We start from the raw sequence: 20,928 nt of genomic DNA on the forward strand, positions 1-20,928 counted from the left end.
TCGGATTTTCAACTTTGAAAAAAATGGTTAGGTATTACTTCAGGCATCACATAAAACTGATTCTTCCCACAACCTGGGGACATAATTTTGGTTGTGGTATACGTAAAAAACGAAGGCAACGAATCCCTGTTGCATTTTGTTTTCCATACCACAAAAGTACACAAAGTCAAACGAATTCATTTAATTTGTGTTTTTTTTGTTAGAAAGTATCATTCGTCAGAGGCATTTTTCGGGATTGCTTAGTTTAACAATTAACAAAATTTTACTCCATAAATCTATTGCCTGTAAAAGCGCTCCGTGATTGACAAGAAAATTTGGAACCACTGTTCGTTGCGTAAGCTGTTACATTTGTAGATTTAACCCTAAGGTTCAAGGTTCAACCAGGAATAGATGGACTCATTTGATTAACTTAAAAAATATATTTCTTTGTCATCAACGTACCGGTTGTCAATTCAGGCTCTGTCCCACTCTACAATTTTAAAATTCATTTTCATTTTTCCCTCGATATTCTATTGAAGTAATTTTTATTAATCGATAGTGGTTACAGATAAAAACGCTCTGTGTACTTATGGTTCATTTTACATCAATACATAAATAATTACTACTAGTTCAAGTTCAAACCATCAAACGATTTGATACATCTTAAAACGTGGAGAGGTATATTTAGTCTAGTAAAACAACCTTAATTAAATCTTTTACACAGTTGGAAATTCGATAACAAAAACAAAGTTGTACATTTTCATCATTTTAGGTAAATACCAATCAAAGTTTATTTTCAGACCTCAAACATCACAAGAAGCGACTAGAAACAAAGACCTAAATGTTAAATGTGAGAAGTGGCGTTTGCTGTAATGTTTCCTCGAGCAACATGCCCACTATTTTTAGCCGCATTACAGCGATTTTCTTTACAAGTAACACAAGAGATCGATGTATAATTTGGATAATCGGCGCATTGAAACTTGGTGCCCTTTTCGTACAAAACACACTTCCTTTGATACAACGTCGCGTTGTGTGTATCTGCAACCAACAAAACAAGTTAAACAAATCCTGTTTAAATATACAATCGCAACCTTTAAAGGTCTCCACCAAACAGGCGACTTCCTGATCGTCTCCTGGTTCCAAACACTCCTCATCCACTGCGTCGTTGCAATTCACGTTACATTGCTTGCAAATGAGAGCCAAACCTGAAACATTCGATTATTAAACAAGGAACATCAGTTAGGTAAATACATATTGATTAATGTGAAAGAAAATTGCACATAATAGAAAAATCGAACGTACTTGTTCCAAGAACTAAGGCGATTATAAAGAAAATGATAACTGTGGGTTTAGGCGATGACATGCTGCAACTGTTCTCGTTGACTACTGACTGACCCCTGCATTCAATGTGCTTACAAAAATAACTATTTCCATAAACATTGCAGACGATATTGTTCTGCGAAGATGACCTTGACGTTTTTTTCTCTTGTTAGCCGAATTATTTAAAAAATACATAAACATATGAAAATAATATATAGTGTGAATTTATGCAGATTGATTGTATAACTAGATACTTTTATTTTAACTTTATGAAAGTTCGAATACACAGCGATATTGGCAGTATATTGATTTTATGTTACAAGATTACAAGAATCATCAGTTTAGCAATTTCTATTTTTGACAGTATGACTCATGTTTGGGATACCTACTTTATATTCAGTTTCACTTTTAACCTTATGTTGATTCAGATTCCACCTGGTTGCAGGGTGTGGGCTTCGGTTTCACAGATTTTAATGTTGGTTTATAACTACTTTACATTTATGTTAATATAGTAGTTGCTAATTTAGTAGGGGATCTGAAGCATACCGAATACTGGAGGTTTTGCGGTGTGCATTTTTTTCGTAAAGATTTATGCTATATTTTTCAGACAACGTCAGTAAAGTTTGGTGGCAATTTTTACAGATAAGTATCACTGCAGTATCTAATATTAATTTGTTTTTGTGGGCCAGTTATTATCAATTGAAAAATACACTTTTCATCAAACTAGTCGGTTTTTGAAAATATTTTGAAAAGGAGATCTAAAAGGTCTACATGTTATAACAATTTCACAGGGCTTTTCAACAAGTAACGACATTACTGGAGTGTTGCCAGTTGAACTGAGACACACTGTAAATAATCAATAGTCTACCCACGTTGCATAATTATTCATCTAGTTCGCAACAGATAGTTGAGGCATTTGACTCCCACTTTAAAGGAGTATATAGTAACAATAATGCTGATGATAACGACCACTCTTGCGATAATTGTTATCATATTTTTTCTTTTAGTGATTCTGATGAAAATTAATGATATTCTACACAGAATTTTAATGTATCATTAGCAGATGTCAGGTTAGTAGTTCAAATATTAAAACCAAATTTAGCACGTTTTTTTTTCGTGCCAATTTTCTTGATTTATAGAAAGTTACATTTGTGTAGTATATTGTGGTGTCTCGATTTGAAAAATTAAATTTTGCACCGTGAAAAAAACAACGCCAGTTTCTGTTTTTAGCGCCTCACTTCCTATTTAGTGAATACAGTGTAAACAATTATTAAAATTAAGGGTACATCAATTTAGTTTCTGATTTCACAAAAAATAACAATAACTGTTTAAACAAAAATGAATCGCATTCAACGCCATTGTCCCCCTCAACGATTGTTATTAGTATAAGACCAGTTAATTAGTGATTTTCTATTCTGAGATGTTGTGAAATTTTGACGATTTTTTTGCCAACACATTGTCATTTTTGTCTTATGTTTGTAAATTCACACTTCATCTTAACATTTTTAACTGTTCGTGGTTCTAACATAATCTAACTACAATAATGGAAATATTCCCGTAAAACACACGGCAGGAAATTAACTTATTCATAACTTCTCACTCGGGATTCTAAAATAATTCATTAATGGCATTAAAACTAATCTTAAACGTTGATCCATTTTGAGAGAAAGGACCTTGAAAATTATCATCAGTTACTGAAGTTACTTATTAAATCAAAATGAATTCATCAAGATGAATATGATCGTGGACTCGACAGCAAGATAAATAATTCTTACAGATTTAATTTGAACATTTCGTCTCGAAGTACGCCGAGAGCTTTCCGAGACCACCCTATTTTGATTTTGATCCTACCGAAGACAGTGTCTATTCTTTATTTTATGTAAATTTAAAAATTCAGTCAGTCCACGATGTGATTTTTGTGGACTCATTTTGACTTTTGAAAGTTTTAAAGCCTTATTAGAAAACTCAAGTTTTAGTGGTTACACTTTCAAATAACTTCATTAACTTGAATTCATGCATAATTTGACATGATGACAAATTTTTTCTTGTTTCAAATCCTTAATAGAATGTGGCATAATTAATGTTTGTTTCCTTCTTCGTAATTATAATACCTACTCATTGTGCTATCGTCAAATTCAGAAGATTTTAATTTTAAGCGAAAAAAAGAGTGACGAGTCCGTATCCAGATGTACAATTTTTTTCTCATTGTTATTGTTCATGTGAATGTTTATTATAATACTGCATTTTCGTCGCCGCGAATCAGGCCGTCTAGCTGGTTTCCTCTTTTGCAAAGGTGGAAGTAAGCTTCACGAATGCGAACGTCGGGTATGTAGCTGTGATTAGTTCAAACAAACCATGAAGAGACGCCCACTCCTGCAATGCTTCCTCACGCTATGTTTATTTCCATTATCTAGTTACTTTAATTCATATTTATATTTTCTTTGTGTGTTTAAATTTGTGACATTTAAATATTTGTAACATTTGCTCCCATTTTTGGAACCTGAGGTTTTATCAGCTGGGAAATACGTTCCATTTAGCTTATTTCAACAGCTTTTCCCTCTCTAGAACGGCGAAATAAACATTTGCCTTCCATTATTTGCATCTTGATTTAACATCACCTTTCCAACCTTTGCATTTGAACACATTCCGCCATAAATAACATACAACGTAGGGTTTCATTTTGCTAACGATTAGTATAGTTCAAGGTCAGTTTTTATATTTTTCCCTGGTTTTTGTAACTTTGTACACATCTCTACACGTTTGGATTAACAAAACAAACATTGGGACAGTTTTGTCAAAATACTGCCATTAAATTGTAGGCCTTTCCTTGTTGAACGCATGCAGTAGGTATATTATGTATATATTGGGATAACTAAAGTGTACATTTCATAATTAGTATAAACAAAATACATCCATAAATAAAAATAAACCAAACAATAACCGTACAACTTTAATTAGACAGCTAGATGCTACATTCCCAATCCTAGTCCTTGTCTCCAACCTCCCCGCTCATTCGCCATATTTTCGTCTAAGCCCCTGTTTCTCATCAGTTTCTTTATTCCTTGGCTCTATAATTTGCGCGGACGTCCTCGTCTGTTTCTTCCTGGGGGCTTCCATATGAACACTTGTTTCGGCCATCGTAAATCCTCCATTCTGAGAATGTGGCCAAACCATACGAGACTTCTTCTTTCAATACGATCAATAACCGTTTTGGTTGCTGACATTATGTTCCTAATTTCCTCATTTCTTACTCTTTCCAGTCTCGATGTTCGAGTACTTCTATTTAAATAGTCCATTTCGACAGCGGTTATACGTCTTTTGTCTTCCTCTTTCATTGACCATATTTCACACCCATACATTAATACGAATTCTACCATTGTTTGGCATTTAAAGCCCCAATTACTTTTATTTGCCTCTTGTATACTGTATCTCATGTTTCGGCTACCTATTCCGTTACCGGCCACAATGTTTCCAAGATACTTAAACTTATCCACTTGTTTAACCAAAGCGCTATCATTAATTAACACCTCAAATTTCGCATCGGAATTTACCACCAGGTATTCTGTTTTTTCGAGACTTACTTCCAAACCCCATTTTTTGTATTCTTCATATAATCTAGTCAACATGAATTCCATGTCAAAAGAATCTTGTGCTAAGGCAACCTGGTCATTTGGAAAACTTAATGTGAATAGATGGGCCTCTTCATTAGGTAAACCCATACCCTCCCACTTCCGTTTCCATTGTTCCACCGCCCTTTCCACATAGATATTAAATAAAAGTGGGGATAAACTGCATCCTTGTCTGAGGCCTTTGGTGGGATATATTGGTTCGGACAACTCTCTTCCTTCTTTGATATACGCTATGTTGTCTCAGTGTCTCTGTACAGATCAGAAATTATCCGTACCAGATAGGAATTGGTTGCGATTGATTTGAGTGAACTACTACTAGCTTAGTTCTTGGTACGTTATCGTATGCTTTTTTAAGGTCTATGAAGGTTAAGTGCAACTCTTGGTCTTTTGCTATCTTTTTGTTCATTACTTGTTGTAAAGTCCACAAATTATTTTCAACACAGGAGCGACCTGGTGTAAAACCGCTTTGATCGTCTCCGATAAATATCCCTAGGTCTTGCCTTAGCCTTCTTTGAATTAATCTGCCCCATAATCTACTTAATGAGCTCGTTACACATATTCCTCGATAGCAATTTGGGTCTTTTCTATTCCCTTTTTTGAATAGCGATGAAATAATTCCAACCTTCCACTCTTTAGGTGTTTTTTGTTGTGTTAAGCAAAGGTTTAAAAGATCTACTAATCTTTGCAACATTTCTTCACCCCCATACTTGACTAGCTCAACTGGTATGTCCCCCGGTCCTGCCAACTTTCTGTTCTTCATCTGCGATAGACACTCCTGTAGCTCATCCTTTTTTATCAGTTCGTATTCTCTATTCTCCTCCAGCTGTATGTTCTGGTTGAGGAATGCCGTTGTTGTTTTTGTTAATAGATTGTTGCAATATTCATGCAGTATATGAAATATGAACATGTTGAGTCTTCTTCGTTTCATTGCTCATCAGGAATCTGTCAAGGTTCAAATTTAGGACCACCGTTCTTTACGATGTATGTGAATGACATCGCAAACTGTACTGCATCTGTAAATGCCAAATGTATGCTGATGACTTGAACATTGTGAGCATAAAAACAAATAAGTTTGGATTAAATAATACGTGCATAAGCAGATATTATGAACTTAGACATTTACGTGTGATTATAGAGTCTGGTTTTATATATGTGTAGTATATTAATCATGTTGGTAAACATGTATGAAAACACTGAGTTCAATATTTAGAAATACAATTTACACATGTTAATACATTCATATAAAAATATTCATATACAACGCTCATGCAAACTCCAAACTGAAATCGTGTGGAATCTGTATTATCATGTTCGTGTAGACGTGTTAGTAAGTAGGTATGTTTAGTTGTATGATGAGGTGACTGAAGAAGGGGATTAAAAAAAATAGCTATAAAAATGAAAAACCTAACCTAAAAATTTAATTACGGCATATTTAATAATTTTTAATTATATGCATTATTTCAATATAGTGATGAAATCGAAATAAATTCATCAAGATTATTTAATTAGATTGTGGGCCGACCGAATCGCCACATGAAATAAATAGAACAAAGTAAATACGGTCAAAATCAAAATAAAGGGATTTCTAGAGTGGCGTAACTTGAGAATAAATGTTCAAATTCACGCTGTAAGAAAACGAGTAGACTCGTTTTAAGTCAACGATGATATTAATTTAACTGATGATAATTTTCGAAGTTCTTTCTCTCAAAATGGATCAGTGTTTAAGATTAGTTTAACTGCTGGATTCTGTATTAGATAGTTTAACTGCTATACATGAACTATTTTACATATTTAGTTAAAAGTTATGAAGTATGAATAGTATAACAACCCAGAGAAAATCCATTCAGAATTTTGGTCTCATTAAAATAAGTTGAGCCTGAACAACCATGAATGGTTTTTTTATAGGCGCGAAAATTAATTTTTAAATCGAGACACCACTGTATATTACCTATTATGTTTCTTTTTTCCGTGATGTAAACTGATATGTTCATCACGTGTAATGGCTTATTCGTTGAACTAATAAAAATTATTATTATTATACAGTGAGTAAATAACTATGGGTCAACAAAACTAAGTTTTCACAGTAACCAGTAAGTTGTTTATTATATCTATTAGACTTTTAACATTAATTTATATGAGGACAATGACTGACCACATATGGCGAGCGAAAACTTTTATCATGATTTTAAGAACATCATCTCCAACTTTTTTTACAAGTTTTGAGTTAACACGTGATTTTAACTGTGTTTAAAGGACTGACCAAAGTGACGTGATGGCCATAATAGTCTACTCCAGTTGGAAATTTTTGGATGGCTCGTTACTGTTAAACGCATTTTGTGACAAACACGGAATGGACACAGTATTACTGAAGTTTGAAGATTGATTATTAAGTGCTGATGACCTACAAGTAGATATATTTTAAAAGTTGACGTAATGTGTACATAGCACCTATGCTTTTTTTTTAAATTGCCATGTTTTTATTTTGCGACACCAAAGTATGGAGAATAAACACTGCATTTTTTTCCTCTACTTCTCTGACGAAAAGTATTCATTTTTTACCATTTTTCTGTTCTAGATTTATTTAAAGAAATAGGAGCATATATATCCATACTGGAGTATGAATCATTTTAACTCAAATGAATGCTTTCCAATTTAAATTTATTAAGGACAAACGAGAAAGATCAATTAACTTTGAAACGTGCTCTCCTCAATCAGTTTCATAAATTATAGCTAACGTCACACTGATACTTACCTCTCATGTTCCATTGCGAGAGAAATTTGGCACGTCTGAATATAAGAAAATAGTAGTAATTGGCTAAGGGCCTACAATGATTTATTATTGTCGGTGTTATCTTCTACCATCTTCTGTTTCGATGAAACAATAAATCTTGATTAATTTATGGGGGATTATTGGTGTGTATTGATTTAGCGCCGTATCGTGCTGTATCCATATTGGTCAATTTGTTCATAAATGCGGTAATTGGAGCTACTATAGGGGATATCTTTAATAAAAAACATCAGCTCTCCATTATCGTTATAAATTTTTTAACACGATTGAAAAGAATGGGCCATTTCTATTCCAACTTTTATTGTCGGCGTACTTTCTTATTGTGAAAGGATTCCCACAATTTATCTCCAGGTCAGTGGAGCAAGACCAGTAATGCAACGCCCAAGCTTGAAAGAAGTTTTGAGCAACTAAAACTCCGTGTTTTTTTCACTATCAATATATTTGCTCCACATTATCGATGCATACAAGCGATTAGTTTTTGCTGCAAACACCAAACTGTCGTTTGGTAAATAATAACTTTATAGTTGACAAAAGAAGCTGTAAACTTCAATTATTCTACTGTTAAAAGACACAAACTTTTACAGAGAATTTATTTACACAGAGCTTAACTTTGTGATAACAAAATACTTTACACAGGGATAAAATTGTAAATACTTAACTAATTAAATATATAAATACCTCAACAATTATTTACAAAAATTTGGGTGCAATCAAAGCAATGACGCTAACAACCGCTAGTGACGCCAGGCTAATTTTATCTGCTCCGCTTTTCTCGTTACAAAAATCTTCGACACAAGTATCACACGTTATTTCGACCTCTTCCTTTTTGTGTTTAATACAATCGTATTTGCCATCCTTGGCTCGGTTGACACAGCTTTTTTCGATGGTGTTTTCTTTTGCATTTTCATTTGCTTTGTAGATATGGGTTAGACATGCAGCTTCAGAAGTGGAAGTGCTTGCTTGACAGGTCTGGTCTTCTAACATACTGCATGTAGCATCCTTGCACATCTTACATTTCAGTGCCCAACCTGAAAATTAATGGGAAACCAATAGTAGTTTTTTGAGGTTATTTTATTATATTTGTTAATGCAATGTTTTAGGTGTAGTCATTATTTTTACATCGATTAATTCGAAGTAAGTAAATCTAGAATTTAATAGTGTACAGAATTTAGGAACTAATTTATTCGAATGAAAATAATGTACTAACAAACCAAAACGCGTTGTGAACAATATTATTTGAATTTATCCCTTATATTGTCTATATTATGTAATGATTAATTCAGCGTTTCATGCTGTTTAATTAAGATTCTACAATGTCTTTCATGTGTTCAGCATACTGAACGTACAAAGTCGAAGTGAAACACATCTACATATTCATGCCTTGGTTTCTCCTTCACATTGTTTATCATATATACAAGGCGTTGGCTAAATTAATAACAAGAATTATAATTTTTATGGTCTTTAGAATCGAAAATCACATAAAACAAATAAAGGACTCTTCATTACACTATTCAACAAGTATTAGTTCTAAAGATTATAGTGTTATCGTGCATTAACTTATAACGAAGCGAATTTTCGCGGGCCGGAAACCGTGACGCGTACCGCGAGAGCCGGAGGTAAATTCGTGATCGCCGCGCCGCCGCGGCGGGAGAAGAGGATTCTTGCCTGAAGTCTTCGACTGTGAAGAAGTGCAGTTTTACCCTCCGACCTCCGTAAGTACCTTTTTGGGTCGCCTGCCTGTTTTGTACCGGTTTTCGAATCGCCGCCCCCGAGCGAAAAACCGTGTCACCGTCACCGCGTTTATTTTGTCACCGTCAAAAGTCGAAACCGTCGTGCACGCGTCGTTACCGTCACCGCGCTCCCCTCCCGGATCGCCGTGCCGTCTTCGCGCGATTTCCAGAACTCAAGGTCGCCGCCCCCAGAGCCAAGAGGAGCCCGTCCTGAGGGAAGTCGCTGCCCAGGAGGAACGACCGTGGCTGACGTTTAATTTAATTTTGTTCGTAAAACCGTTTTGTTAGATATTTAAGTTTAGCCGTAAGATTTATTATTTTAGACCGTGTAGCTGGTGGCAGGGGATAAATCCTATTTATTATATAAAATTTACTTGCCGTTTTATTTACTATTCGCGGGTTTTCGCGGAGGCTCACTACCTGAATTACGTGTCTTCGGCTTTAGAGCACCCCGGCGCTCCCTCCCCCGAAGAGGGAGCTGGCGCCCGAGCGACCGCCGCTCCTGACCGAAGGCGCCACCCCCGGTGGCGTGAAGGTAGCCGCATAAGCTTGATCGACCAGACGTGTTTCTGACATCAGCGATACTAGTCGACCCATAGTTTCGCACCCAAGTACACCGCCACACCATACGTTATCGGCGAGATTCCAGACCGTCCGGAATTTCGTCGCAAACTGTAGAAAAATATATAGAGCGTTTCATTTATTTATATTCTTCCACCACCAGATAGTTCGGGCACTCTATATATAACAGGATCAGAAATAATGGGAGGTACCATAAAATATTTCAGAATGTTTTTTCAGACTGTCCCCGGTTGTACGAATCAAGTAATTACTCCACAATATTACGTACACACTTTTTGAATAAAAACTACTTTGGACTGGTTTAATTTCAAGGATACTGATAAAAGTAATTTATGCATTTTGTTTTCAACAGCACAGGAACAACTAAATACTCATCATCGAATATTTTATGCAGTGTGGTACAGTGGCGGCTGGTGGGTCAAAATTTCGGGTCGGCCAAATATTTTGAGTCTACACCTTGGTGTTATATATTTTCGTAATGTATGGCTGCTACTCATTAACCACTGACATTTTACGCGCCAGGATATACAAAACATCTCAAATGTTTCGACCTGTTAAAATAATTTTTTATAGGAAATTGACAATGTCAGTTTGATTCCAAATACTATTAATCCTTAATTCTACTTGTTCTGCTTTATCATTAATTGAGAACCACCGAAAACATTATTTTTACTGAGTTCCGCGTCGACCGGCGGCTATACGGCTTGCCGACCCCGGACATCCACAATTAAATAATAATAATTAAATAATGACATGCAGTTAAAAAATATAAAAAAAGTAATAATAAAAGTACCAACTGTTAACTATCTTCATTTACATTTATTTATTTTTAATGTATATGACAAATTGTCAAATAAATTAATTGAATAATTGAAAAATTAAAATGATTTAAAACTTTAAATTCGTTTCTGAAATATCTGAAAACGCTTAGATGCTAAAAATACAGAAAAAGCGCATTTATGTTGTAGCTAAGTTATGTACGAAAAATAAAATTTTAGATAATTTAATGTAATTTTTTTCGTTTATTATTCATACACAGAAAAATGTATTAAATCGACAATTATTATTTAAAAAAAAATAGTATGCACTGAAGAACATCGAAGCCGTTATTGTTTTGTAATTTGGTTAGCTATCTTAAATATTAAGCGTTTTAAAAACTAAATTCGCGTTGCTGGGTACGGCGAAGGAGGATTTCGCCGGACCTGGCACAACATACGTTCCGCCAGGTCTTTGTCTACTACAGTGTACTAGACAAAGAGAACGATGAAACCGTAAGCTGCTACGAAGTCGAAATCTCAACGGCAAAGCGTGTTTATCAGCATTTAAAATTAGCAACAAATGCTTTATTTTGTACCTACAATATAATAAAATATATTTTTAATATATATGATCTATCCTAACGTACATTCAAACTTTATTTCTTTTTTTATTTTCTAATTTCAACGCTTACTAAGTATTTTAAAATGACTGGTACGGCGTGGCCGACCCTGCCGCCCCTGACCAGCCGCCCCTGGTGTGGTACCTGGTCAGGTTTTTTCTGACGTTTATTTATGCGTAAATTTATAACGAATTTTTGAATGTATAACAATTTACATTAATTTAACAATCTAATAAAACTTGTATATTATTTGACCGGTTTCAATTAATGGAATTTAAAAACATAAAAATGAGCCTTTTTATTTTTTGTTACTTGTCACATTTTTAACTAAAAACTGCTATAGGCAGTTATTTTGATTTGCATAGATAAGGTTTTAAGTGAAAGCTAGGGCGTCAAGTGCGTCTCGTACCGCATGTCACTACTTATACGGATGTCTAACCAATTCGATTACGTCATCAAGAAACGGAATCAGTAACCAACAAAACGCGTCACGATTTAAGAATAATAGACGAAATTGCACAAATTCCAGTTTTGGTGTCATTGTCATTAGCTGTAAATCATACTCAAGTCGTATGCCAGCTGTAAAATACCTGTAGAATGTATTTCCACAAGTTTTACATTTCAAAAGTATAAAGACTTAACAAAAAGTCATTCTTATGAAGTGGAGCACTAATAAGAATTTGTTCAAGACGATTTTGACAAGAATTTTGTCAATTTATGACTGCAAATATAAATAATTATCTTTAATAACATTTAGATACAGTGATAGATACTTTTTTTTATTTTTTAATACAAATTTAAAATATGATTGATTGGACTTCGCTAGCCCTTAATATTATACAATATAATATAACATTTTTTGAAACATGAACAAAAACTGGTCGACAGGACCTCCCTCGCCCCTGAAACATAGTCAAACAAATCCCGCTTCTTTGAAAAATAAAAAAACATGTTTCAGCGATTTTTATTTGTGAAAACCATTATATATTAAAACAAATATAGATAACAACATGCTAAATGAGATCCTATAAATGTGTTTCGACACCTTATATTGCTCTGGAAATTCCTGTAGATTTTCTTTTTATGATTCGAACACATTATGGTACGAAAACACTGTTAACTTGTTTGTATTTGGTTTGTGTAATTCACCACCTATGATAGGAAACGAATTAATAATTGCTCTAAAAATATAAATGCATTGATAAAACGCAAGATTATGCTTGTATTTCTAGTCAGTTTTCCTATTTGAAAATGTTCCGATCAACATTATTCCAACAACGACACGTATGTCAATTCAGACACGTGCAGTGTAATACCAATAATAAAACATTGGGATGTACTGTTCTGGAGATTTGATCACTGCAAAAAATAGATAATGACACGTTACAAGCCCGAAGGCACACTTTACACGATAAGCTAACGAATAACCCTAATAACCCTAGTACAACAAGTTACTGTACATATAATTTCGGTTTTTTTTTGCGAAAATTTGGATGCCTCAGGGAAAATCTCAAAGCGAATTCATAAACAACAAGTACATCGATACATATGTAATTTTATAAAACTGAAATCCTACTTACTAGGAACAATTTTGACGGGATGTCACCACATTGTTGGGAATTGAACACTTCTGCAACCGATATTACTGGGTTTCACAAAGAAGGTCCGAAAATACTATGCTGGTATAATTTAGAAGCCAAACCAGCACAGTGTTATAAAGTACTTTTTGCATCATGCTATTGTTAGCTTTTGTTACAAAAAAAGCAATATGTTCTACAAATTTTAACTGATTGTCTAAACATAAGCCAAGGTTTTTAAAAAAAAAAGATGGAAATAAGATGCTGTCGCCAATTTCTACATTTAGGCTTAAGCTATGGTAAAGTTTAGAAGGTATATTTAGTTATAAACTTACATTTGTTTTCATTTATCTCCAAATAGTTATTCATGCACCATTGACGAATACCGCTGAAACTATTTGTAGAATAATTTTATCATCTGGATTAGAATTACTTACAACTGAATGTCGTCAGCATACATGTGTATATCACAATACAGTACGACTTGAACTACGTCAGTCGTGTATATAGACAATAAACCTGGACAATGGCGGAGCCTTGAGGAACACCAGAGAGAAGAACAATTACAAACCCCGTCATAACTAAGTTTAGTGAGGCATGGTAAGTCAAGTTAAAATTGAAATTTTAACATCACAAAATCCACGAAGGTTATCATCAATTAAAGAATAGTTAAGAGGAGCAGAGAAAATTTTTGCGAAAAACTGACTGTATAGATGGTAGAATATTAAGGTTAAATATTTCAGTAATTGTGCGATCAGACGATGCATAAACACCTAAAGATTTTAATTTATGTCAGTTAGATTGCTGATTTCGTCCACAAGAACCGAAACAATGTTGAAAGGATGTACATTTTTCATTGAATAGTGCGAAATTAAAAAAAGGTTCTTACTTGAGAGAAATATTATTAGCTTTACGTTTAAGTGTCTTAAGGATTTTAAGAGAATGAGTAAATGGTTTAAAAACTCTTATTTCCACCCTAAGTTCTTTGATTTTTGAAGTCCTATCCTTAAAATCAAAATTCTTTGCGTATCTTAAGCATAAAAAAGTTGTTTTTCAAGGTTTTATTGTTCGATTTTCAAAACCATAGTAAGGATTAAAATAGAAAAGAAGTATAGCTATAGTACTACCTTGACTATTAATTGATACTAATATAGTTAGGAGTGCGGTAATGTAATAACTTTATTATTTATAAAATTGACGACAGACTTCTACAATCACAGAAAACTGACCTTTCATAGAAATTGCTAGTTTTTCACAAGGAGCGTATTGGACACAAAATAAAGTGAAGAAACTCTGGAAATGGTATCTAGTATTACGATTACAAAATCAATTAAAACAGTGACTGTGACTGTGGCTGTGGTTTTTATTTGATCACACCAGACGGTTAGCATGTTTGCATCATTTTTACTGTTAATACAATATATATGTAGGTGCACTTTATTATCGGGCACGACCTTCCACGTATGTCATTAGACAAAAATAACAACTATTGTTAAATATATGCCACAAATTGACATCACAACACTATGTACAAACAAGAAACGGTGGTCTTATCAATGGTGATTCAACGATAGTGGTTGGTACTAGTTGAACTTAGTTTGTTTACATTAAATAGTGTGTAAGTAGTATCTACAGTTATAATATTACATTAGAATAAATTTTCATTTCTTGAAATCTTATGAATATTGATTGATTTGTTAATGTAATATATCACAAAACTGCATACGCCAATTAGTGTTACCACCACAATAATGTAGACGAAGAATAATTCAAAAGTAGAATTTCGTCCTTCAAACAACAAAATTTAGATTTTTGAAATTATCTAGTGAAATCTGCAGTTGATGTTATCGTATCTTATTAAATTAAACAAACCACATTACGAATTCTACACAATTCTTTGCATTGTTATTTAGTGTGGATTATTGCTGGTTTTAATATTAAAAAACCTACTGATATGATGTGATCTCCAAAGTAAACGGTACAGTGTGACTATAAATATTTGTTCTTTCAAAATCCCTGTATATTTTCCGCTTTGTTCTGATACTGAGAAAGCTATGCAGCATAACTGAGGCAAACTGTTTAGAAACCCAAATCTTTTATTTGAAAAAGGTGACGAATTTTGAGTGATGATGTAGAGTGTTGTCTTACTTGATAGATTAACACTTATTATCTTGTCCGTTTATAACGTAAATATTATCATTATATCTCCACTTTAACGTCACTTACTATCCATAAAATAATTACTTCCAGGAAGGATTTCGTACCACAAAGATACCGATAATTTACAAGTATAATCGTGGAAAAAACTTGACTTCCTGGTACCTTTGTAGTAATAAATCTCACTAGTAATTACTAATTAGGTACGCGTTTTTGTTATTTAATAGAAGTAAAGTGCCAGAAAATATTTAACATTTTTTTTATATACAGGGTTTTTGTAAATGATTTTAAGGGCGTAGTTGGCCATGGATTTTAAAAAATCCTGTTTCGCCGAAATCATGTCTCATTGTAACAGTTCTCACTTCTCATTAATGTCATTCGTAACCTGTCATTTAAAATCTTCGCCTTTATTGTTCTAACGTTTTCAAGTGTGAATTACCGTACTACTCGTTGATCCAAGCTCAAAATAACAAAACAGTCGTTTTTCGCAAACATCTTTGACAACATTGTTTCAGCAGTCAAGAGTTCCTGCTGCAACATGAAATTGAACAATGGATCCAAAGCATTGACGAGAGGATGTTACAGAACATTTTTGAAATTAAAAAGAGAGTGAACATGTGCCTTGAACAAAATGGTGAACATTTTCAACATTTACTGTGATGTTTAACCACAATAAATTTGCTTCTTTTTGTTGCAATGAATTAGTTTTATTTTTTAATAAGATATGAGGCATTTAGTAAAGTCCATATAAAGTGCTAGGCGGCATGCTTCCATGACCTACTTCGACCCTATAATCATTTATTGAAACCCTGAAGTTTGAATTTCGTCACACATTTTCAAAAATCAAGACTTTCTGTTATTTTCACAGAAAATAACTGTTTTCGATACTACTTAGAACAGATGTTAGCAAGGGTAAAATATATTTTTTATCAATACATGGCTTGAAATACTAAAAATTTATTAAATGAAAAATTACTTCCTGGTTTCCAAATAAAGTTTTACTATCACTTTCAAAAATAGTTTAACGATCAGTGTAGCCCAAACAATAGTCACAGTTCTTATCATCAATGACTTTAATTGAAAATCCTCCGTGAACGACGTGATCAAATGTGTAAATCAAAATGTACAAAATAAAATAGATAACGATATGATGACTAAAGTAGGCGTATCTGAATGAATGAATGACTTCAACAACATCCATCCGCCCATAGCTGCATACAGACAAACATCACAAAAAAAATTCTTAACAAACTTTAAGTGAAGCAAGAAATTGTAACTACCAACGACACATCTACAAGAATTTTGTTGACGTAGACTTTTTTCTGCAATTGCAAATTTTTAGAAGATATTGAAGGACCTAGAGTTACAATTATGTAAAATCCGTTAAATAGATTGTGGTCTTTGAGGCAATAAATAACAATCAGTGGTAAACTAGTGTCCCGTTTTGTAACATTTGCTGCAATTTTAACAATAATAGTCATGTGTTCCAAGCAAGTGGTCATAAATCCAAGGACAGAAACAATCGAGTTTATGAAGCTGTCGAAAATTGGTCTAGGGTCAAGGAAACTTGATATTCTGCAGAGAAAATTAAAAATTTTTGATGTCAAGCCAAGAAATCTATATGTCAAGGATCCAAATCGATAGTTTTCTCCGAGAAAAATACTTTTCTTAATGTTGAAAATAAGTAGACATTTTATGTTGTCTAATTTTGTGAGAACGTATTACGTAGTGTAACAATATTCTGTAGCTATAATGAAAAACAAGTCAACTTATTTTAGCATTCAATATCATGTTTTATGTAAAAAAAACCGCTGGTGACTTGCATACTTGAGGGAAAATTCCAAGTGAAAAATCATTTGGCTTACTTAACCTTACAGAATACATAGGTGATTGTTTACGCTGTAGTTATGTCATTTTATAGTGGGTACAAATGCATAAACATCAGCGAGGGGTATACAGAAGACTGGAAAACGAACATAAAAATTAGTACCCACGATACTTCTAACTGTTCGAGGTCTGAAATAAGTAGTTCTAAAATATATATAATAGTTTCTAGCAGAAAAAAGTGTGCATCATTACCTGGTATAATGTGTTCAAAATCCAGCCATTAATATTACGCCTTGTTATAATTTAATGTGTGTATAATTTTTTTTATTTTTTAATAAACAATAAAATTCAAATCGAGATATAGTCTTCAAGAATTGTCAAAAAAGCATAACATCTACAAAATATCAGATTACTAATACTACTTAATATAAAATCGTTGCACCGAACAGATTTGAATAACGTGGTCGGGAAATTCATAATTACATTATTGCATTTGGTAGTGTAGAATTTCCAGTTGGTGGTTTTTTCCTTTGTCCACTATGGTGAGACAGGTGAAGACAAAGATGAAATTACGGTGCAAAAGAATACAAGTTATTTATCCTTGGTGCCTTCAAAACTACCTTCCTCATTATATAACAACCGTAACTCTAAATCAACTTTTTTCCAAAAACCTTTATTACATACGTTGCACGTGTAGAACAAATAAATATGCAAAAAGTCTGTTGTATTTGCAATTTCAGAACGTGGAAATGCAACTGTATCAAATTTCTTGGCAAGTGAAATTGCGCTTAATTTCTGAGCGCGCAAGCGCATCATCGACAGGGGTTGGTTTTAAAATAATAAAGATACGAACATAAAAATTTTATCAGATCTTACAACTTTTGCAAAAATTGTTCATTTTAAGAGATTGGCAGCTGAATTTATGCTACATTTTTAATAGACTTCGTGGTGGGATCAAGGTAGCAGTTAATTTGATGGAAATTAAAATTTAATTTTTAGTATAATTCAAAATAATCCACTGTAGACAAGGCCAATTAGGATACTCCTGATACTCCTGATACTCCGACTTTCTCTTAACTTATGAATCATCTAGATTTTTTTACATGATAAAAAATCGCAACATTTAAATCTTCGCGTCCCAAAGTCATGCTATTTTAACTACAAACAAATGTTTCGGAAGATTTCAAGGTTAAATTTAGATGCCACCAGTCGTCGGTTTGTCAAGCATAAATCCTCACCGTTTTTATTTTCGTATGAAATCATCACGAAGTATCAACACATGTACATATACTTGTGCACAACTTCAGCGCAATGCCTTTTTTAAACTCATAAAACGTGTGAAAAAATTTCTTATGTATGACGTATCCACATATTTTAATCTTTTGGGAAATACCTACTCGCTTATCCACACTTCTCGCGGAAATAATATGATTACGCTGGTCAAGTGTTAGCGGCACCAATTTAACGCTCAAACTATTTTTATTGCAACATAGGATCGCTTTACTTGAACAGAATTTTACACTTACCTGTCTCAAGAATTACTAAACACACGAAGATTGCTACGAACTTTGCCATTTTGCACTGGTTTTAATTGTTGCAAAAGTTTGCTGAGTCTGAAGAGCCACTTTCCCTGAGCGCCACCACTTGAATGCCGGTTGCTGGCCGGCGAACCGACGTTGGCATGCATGAGTTTTCGCGTTGGTGTAACCAAGATGTTGACTATTGGCCGGTTTAATTGGCGCTAATAAAGCTGCTTTTTAAATAATGTTGTTGCTGAGTCGATGAGAAGATTCGCTGTTTTGCAGAAGTTTTATTTAAATTTACAATTTTTCTCGAAAGTCGAAACCAAAGCCGCCATTTTATCTATACAGCAAAGTCTGGAGTTTACAAGCTGCGTAGTGGGGATTCTTCAACATCTTGCTAGGACATTAATTTAAAGGTTATCGAACAAATGCATGTATTCGTTCCCTTCGGAGAAGTCATGACGTTATTCTAAAAAAACATTAGGTAAATTTTTACTGAGAAATACTTTCCACAGTGTGGTACTTATTGATTAAAGAGGATGTCTCAAGGAAATTAATGATTGGACGTGTTCATATTTATTGATTGCTTGTCTGAGAAACGACACACTTAACCTCCCTGAAATTTTGAATGCGATGGTAATATTTAGTGTTGCACTGGATGTGTAATTAATTTCCCCTAAAAATTTGGTGTCCACATCACAAATTTGCTTCAATCATTAATAGTCCCAGTAATTTACTCTTATAAGTAAAATATTTTTATTCTGTACGTCGCAAGTGCCAAAAGAACTTTTTTTCCACCAAGATAAGAGTGATTTTGGCAAATGATATCCCTTTAAGAAAATAAAGGGCGAGTGGATGGGGCTAGTATTTCTAAAGATAACACTGATTTTGGCCAATGATATACCCTCCATGAAAACGGAGGGCGGGTGGGCGTTACTAGTACTTCCCATGATACGATTGATTTTGGCAAATAATATACCATCTACGAAAATAAACGGTGGGTGGGTTGGTGCATCTATTATTTGTAATGATAAGACTGACTTTGACAAATGATATACCCTCTAAGAGGAGCATTTTGTCCATTTAGTCCAGTCTTAGTCATAGATGTCACGTTTTTCCCTCCAGGTCACCCAAGCAGAGTTCAGGGGAGGTAGGGTTTCCTCACTAAGACGAATCACATCATCTGTGTAGCTGTGTAGGTGTAGCTGTCAACAGAAATCTTGTGTTCGACACGAGGCCAAACGATTCTGTTCTTGTTTTCTTTCAGCACGCAACTAGCTTTGTTTAGAGTAGAGTTTTTCCGTAGAAAAACACAACCATGGTGTGGACGACTATGATGTAACTGAACCTACTTTGCCACTCGTTCATTTATTTGTAATTGTGTTATTTTTTTCTCCAACACGAATCTGGGTAGAACTGTTCTAACATTTTTTTCTTTTCATGCACCCGACAAACGCTTCGAGGAGAACTGGAACATTTTCGTCAAAGAACACGAACGGCCACCACCAGGAAGGAAGCGTCTCCGCTCGTTTCGCAAGCTTCACTCTGAAAGCACTTGGGGGCGACTGTGGTGACCGAATTTAAATCAAAGTTTTCGCGCTGAAATTCATTAACAGCGGCGCGAAATCACATTTGAATAATTTGAATTAAAAAAAAAAAAATCAATAACGAAAAGGGAATCGTTAAACATAGGCAACCAAATAGACATGTCGAGTTTTAATGCATGATCATTAGACAGCGGATTTCTGTCGGGCTACGTCACGATTATAGGTGGGGACGCGCTGGATCTCCGGGACTCAGTAGCGGGTGATAGATAATCACTGAATTTAATTGTCACTTATTCCATAAATACAATTAACGATTTATTAATCAAGTGGCTAAGTAAATGAGAACGTGAATTAACAGCAGAGTGCAACGAAGCAGCGTTATTCTAATCTCAAATAAACGAAATGCAACCCGTAACTGCAATGAATTCCCATCCCATACGAGCCGTACCGAGTTTGGTCTTGCCTAGCCCGACAGAAATCCGCTCTCTAATGATCATTGAGTTAGGTGGCAGCACGTAGCGCTAGGGTGATTTCAGTTATAGGGTTAGTAGAGAAGCTGCATGGCTTAGATTCATTCTGAATGTGCTGGTGTGAGTGTAAACACGTGGTAAGCGCTAGGATTAAATTAGTTGGTTTGGTAGTTAATAAAACGGAAGGAAGCCTTTGTTTAACGACAATCAAACGTATTTTTCATAATGACGCAGTTGTCCCCAACCCGCGCGGTTAATTCTTACGGCCTTTTAATCGGAGAAATGCCGACTTCCGGTCCACCGAAACACGTGCTGTAAATTTGTTTCATTGTTTGTAAATTCACCAATCAAGTTAGTTTTTCTTAATAGTCAGCTAGTGCAAACACAATTTAACAATCAGGATTATTTAAATAAACCGCTT

General features: G+C 34.2%; 1 protein-coding gene across 3 annotated transcripts; it reads right to left on the bottom strand.

Moving 5' to 3' along the window:
* Nucleotides 1–729: 729 nt before the first annotated feature.
* Nucleotides 730–18,643, bottom strand: LOC135133020 (uncharacterized). 3 transcript variants are annotated; one of them, XM_064061251.1, is made up of 3 exons: nucleotides 18,494–18,643; nucleotides 1,071–1,184; nucleotides 730–1,017 (listed from the first exon to the last, which is right to left on the bottom strand). In XM_064061251.1, the coding sequence occupies exons 1-3, from the start codon at nucleotides 18,540–18,542 to the stop codon at nucleotides 824–826; spliced, it is 357 nt and encodes a 118-aa protein (XP_063917321.1). In that variant the 5' UTR covers nucleotides 18,543–18,643; the 3' UTR covers nucleotides 730–823. The 3 variants fall into 3 exon arrangements, with proteins under 3 accessions (XP_063917321.1, XP_063917320.1, XP_063917319.1); XM_064061250.1 differs by lacking the exon at nucleotides 18,494–18,643 and adding an exon at nucleotides 1,282–1,390; XM_064061249.1 differs by lacking the exons at nucleotides 730–1,017; nucleotides 1,071–1,184 and adding an exon at nucleotides 8,293–8,744 and having other exon boundaries at nucleotides 18,494–18,632.
* Nucleotides 18,644–20,928: the final 2,285 nt, after the last annotated feature.

This window comes from Zophobas morio, unplaced genomic scaffold (genome assembly GCF_036711695.1).
Source record: "Zophobas morio isolate AGI-343-1 ecotype UQ-CSIRO unplaced genomic scaffold, CSIRO_AGI_Zmor_V1 ptg000021l, whole genome shotgun sequence".
Classification (NCBI taxonomy): domain Eukaryota; kingdom Metazoa; phylum Arthropoda; class Insecta; order Coleoptera; family Tenebrionidae; genus Zophobas; species Zophobas morio.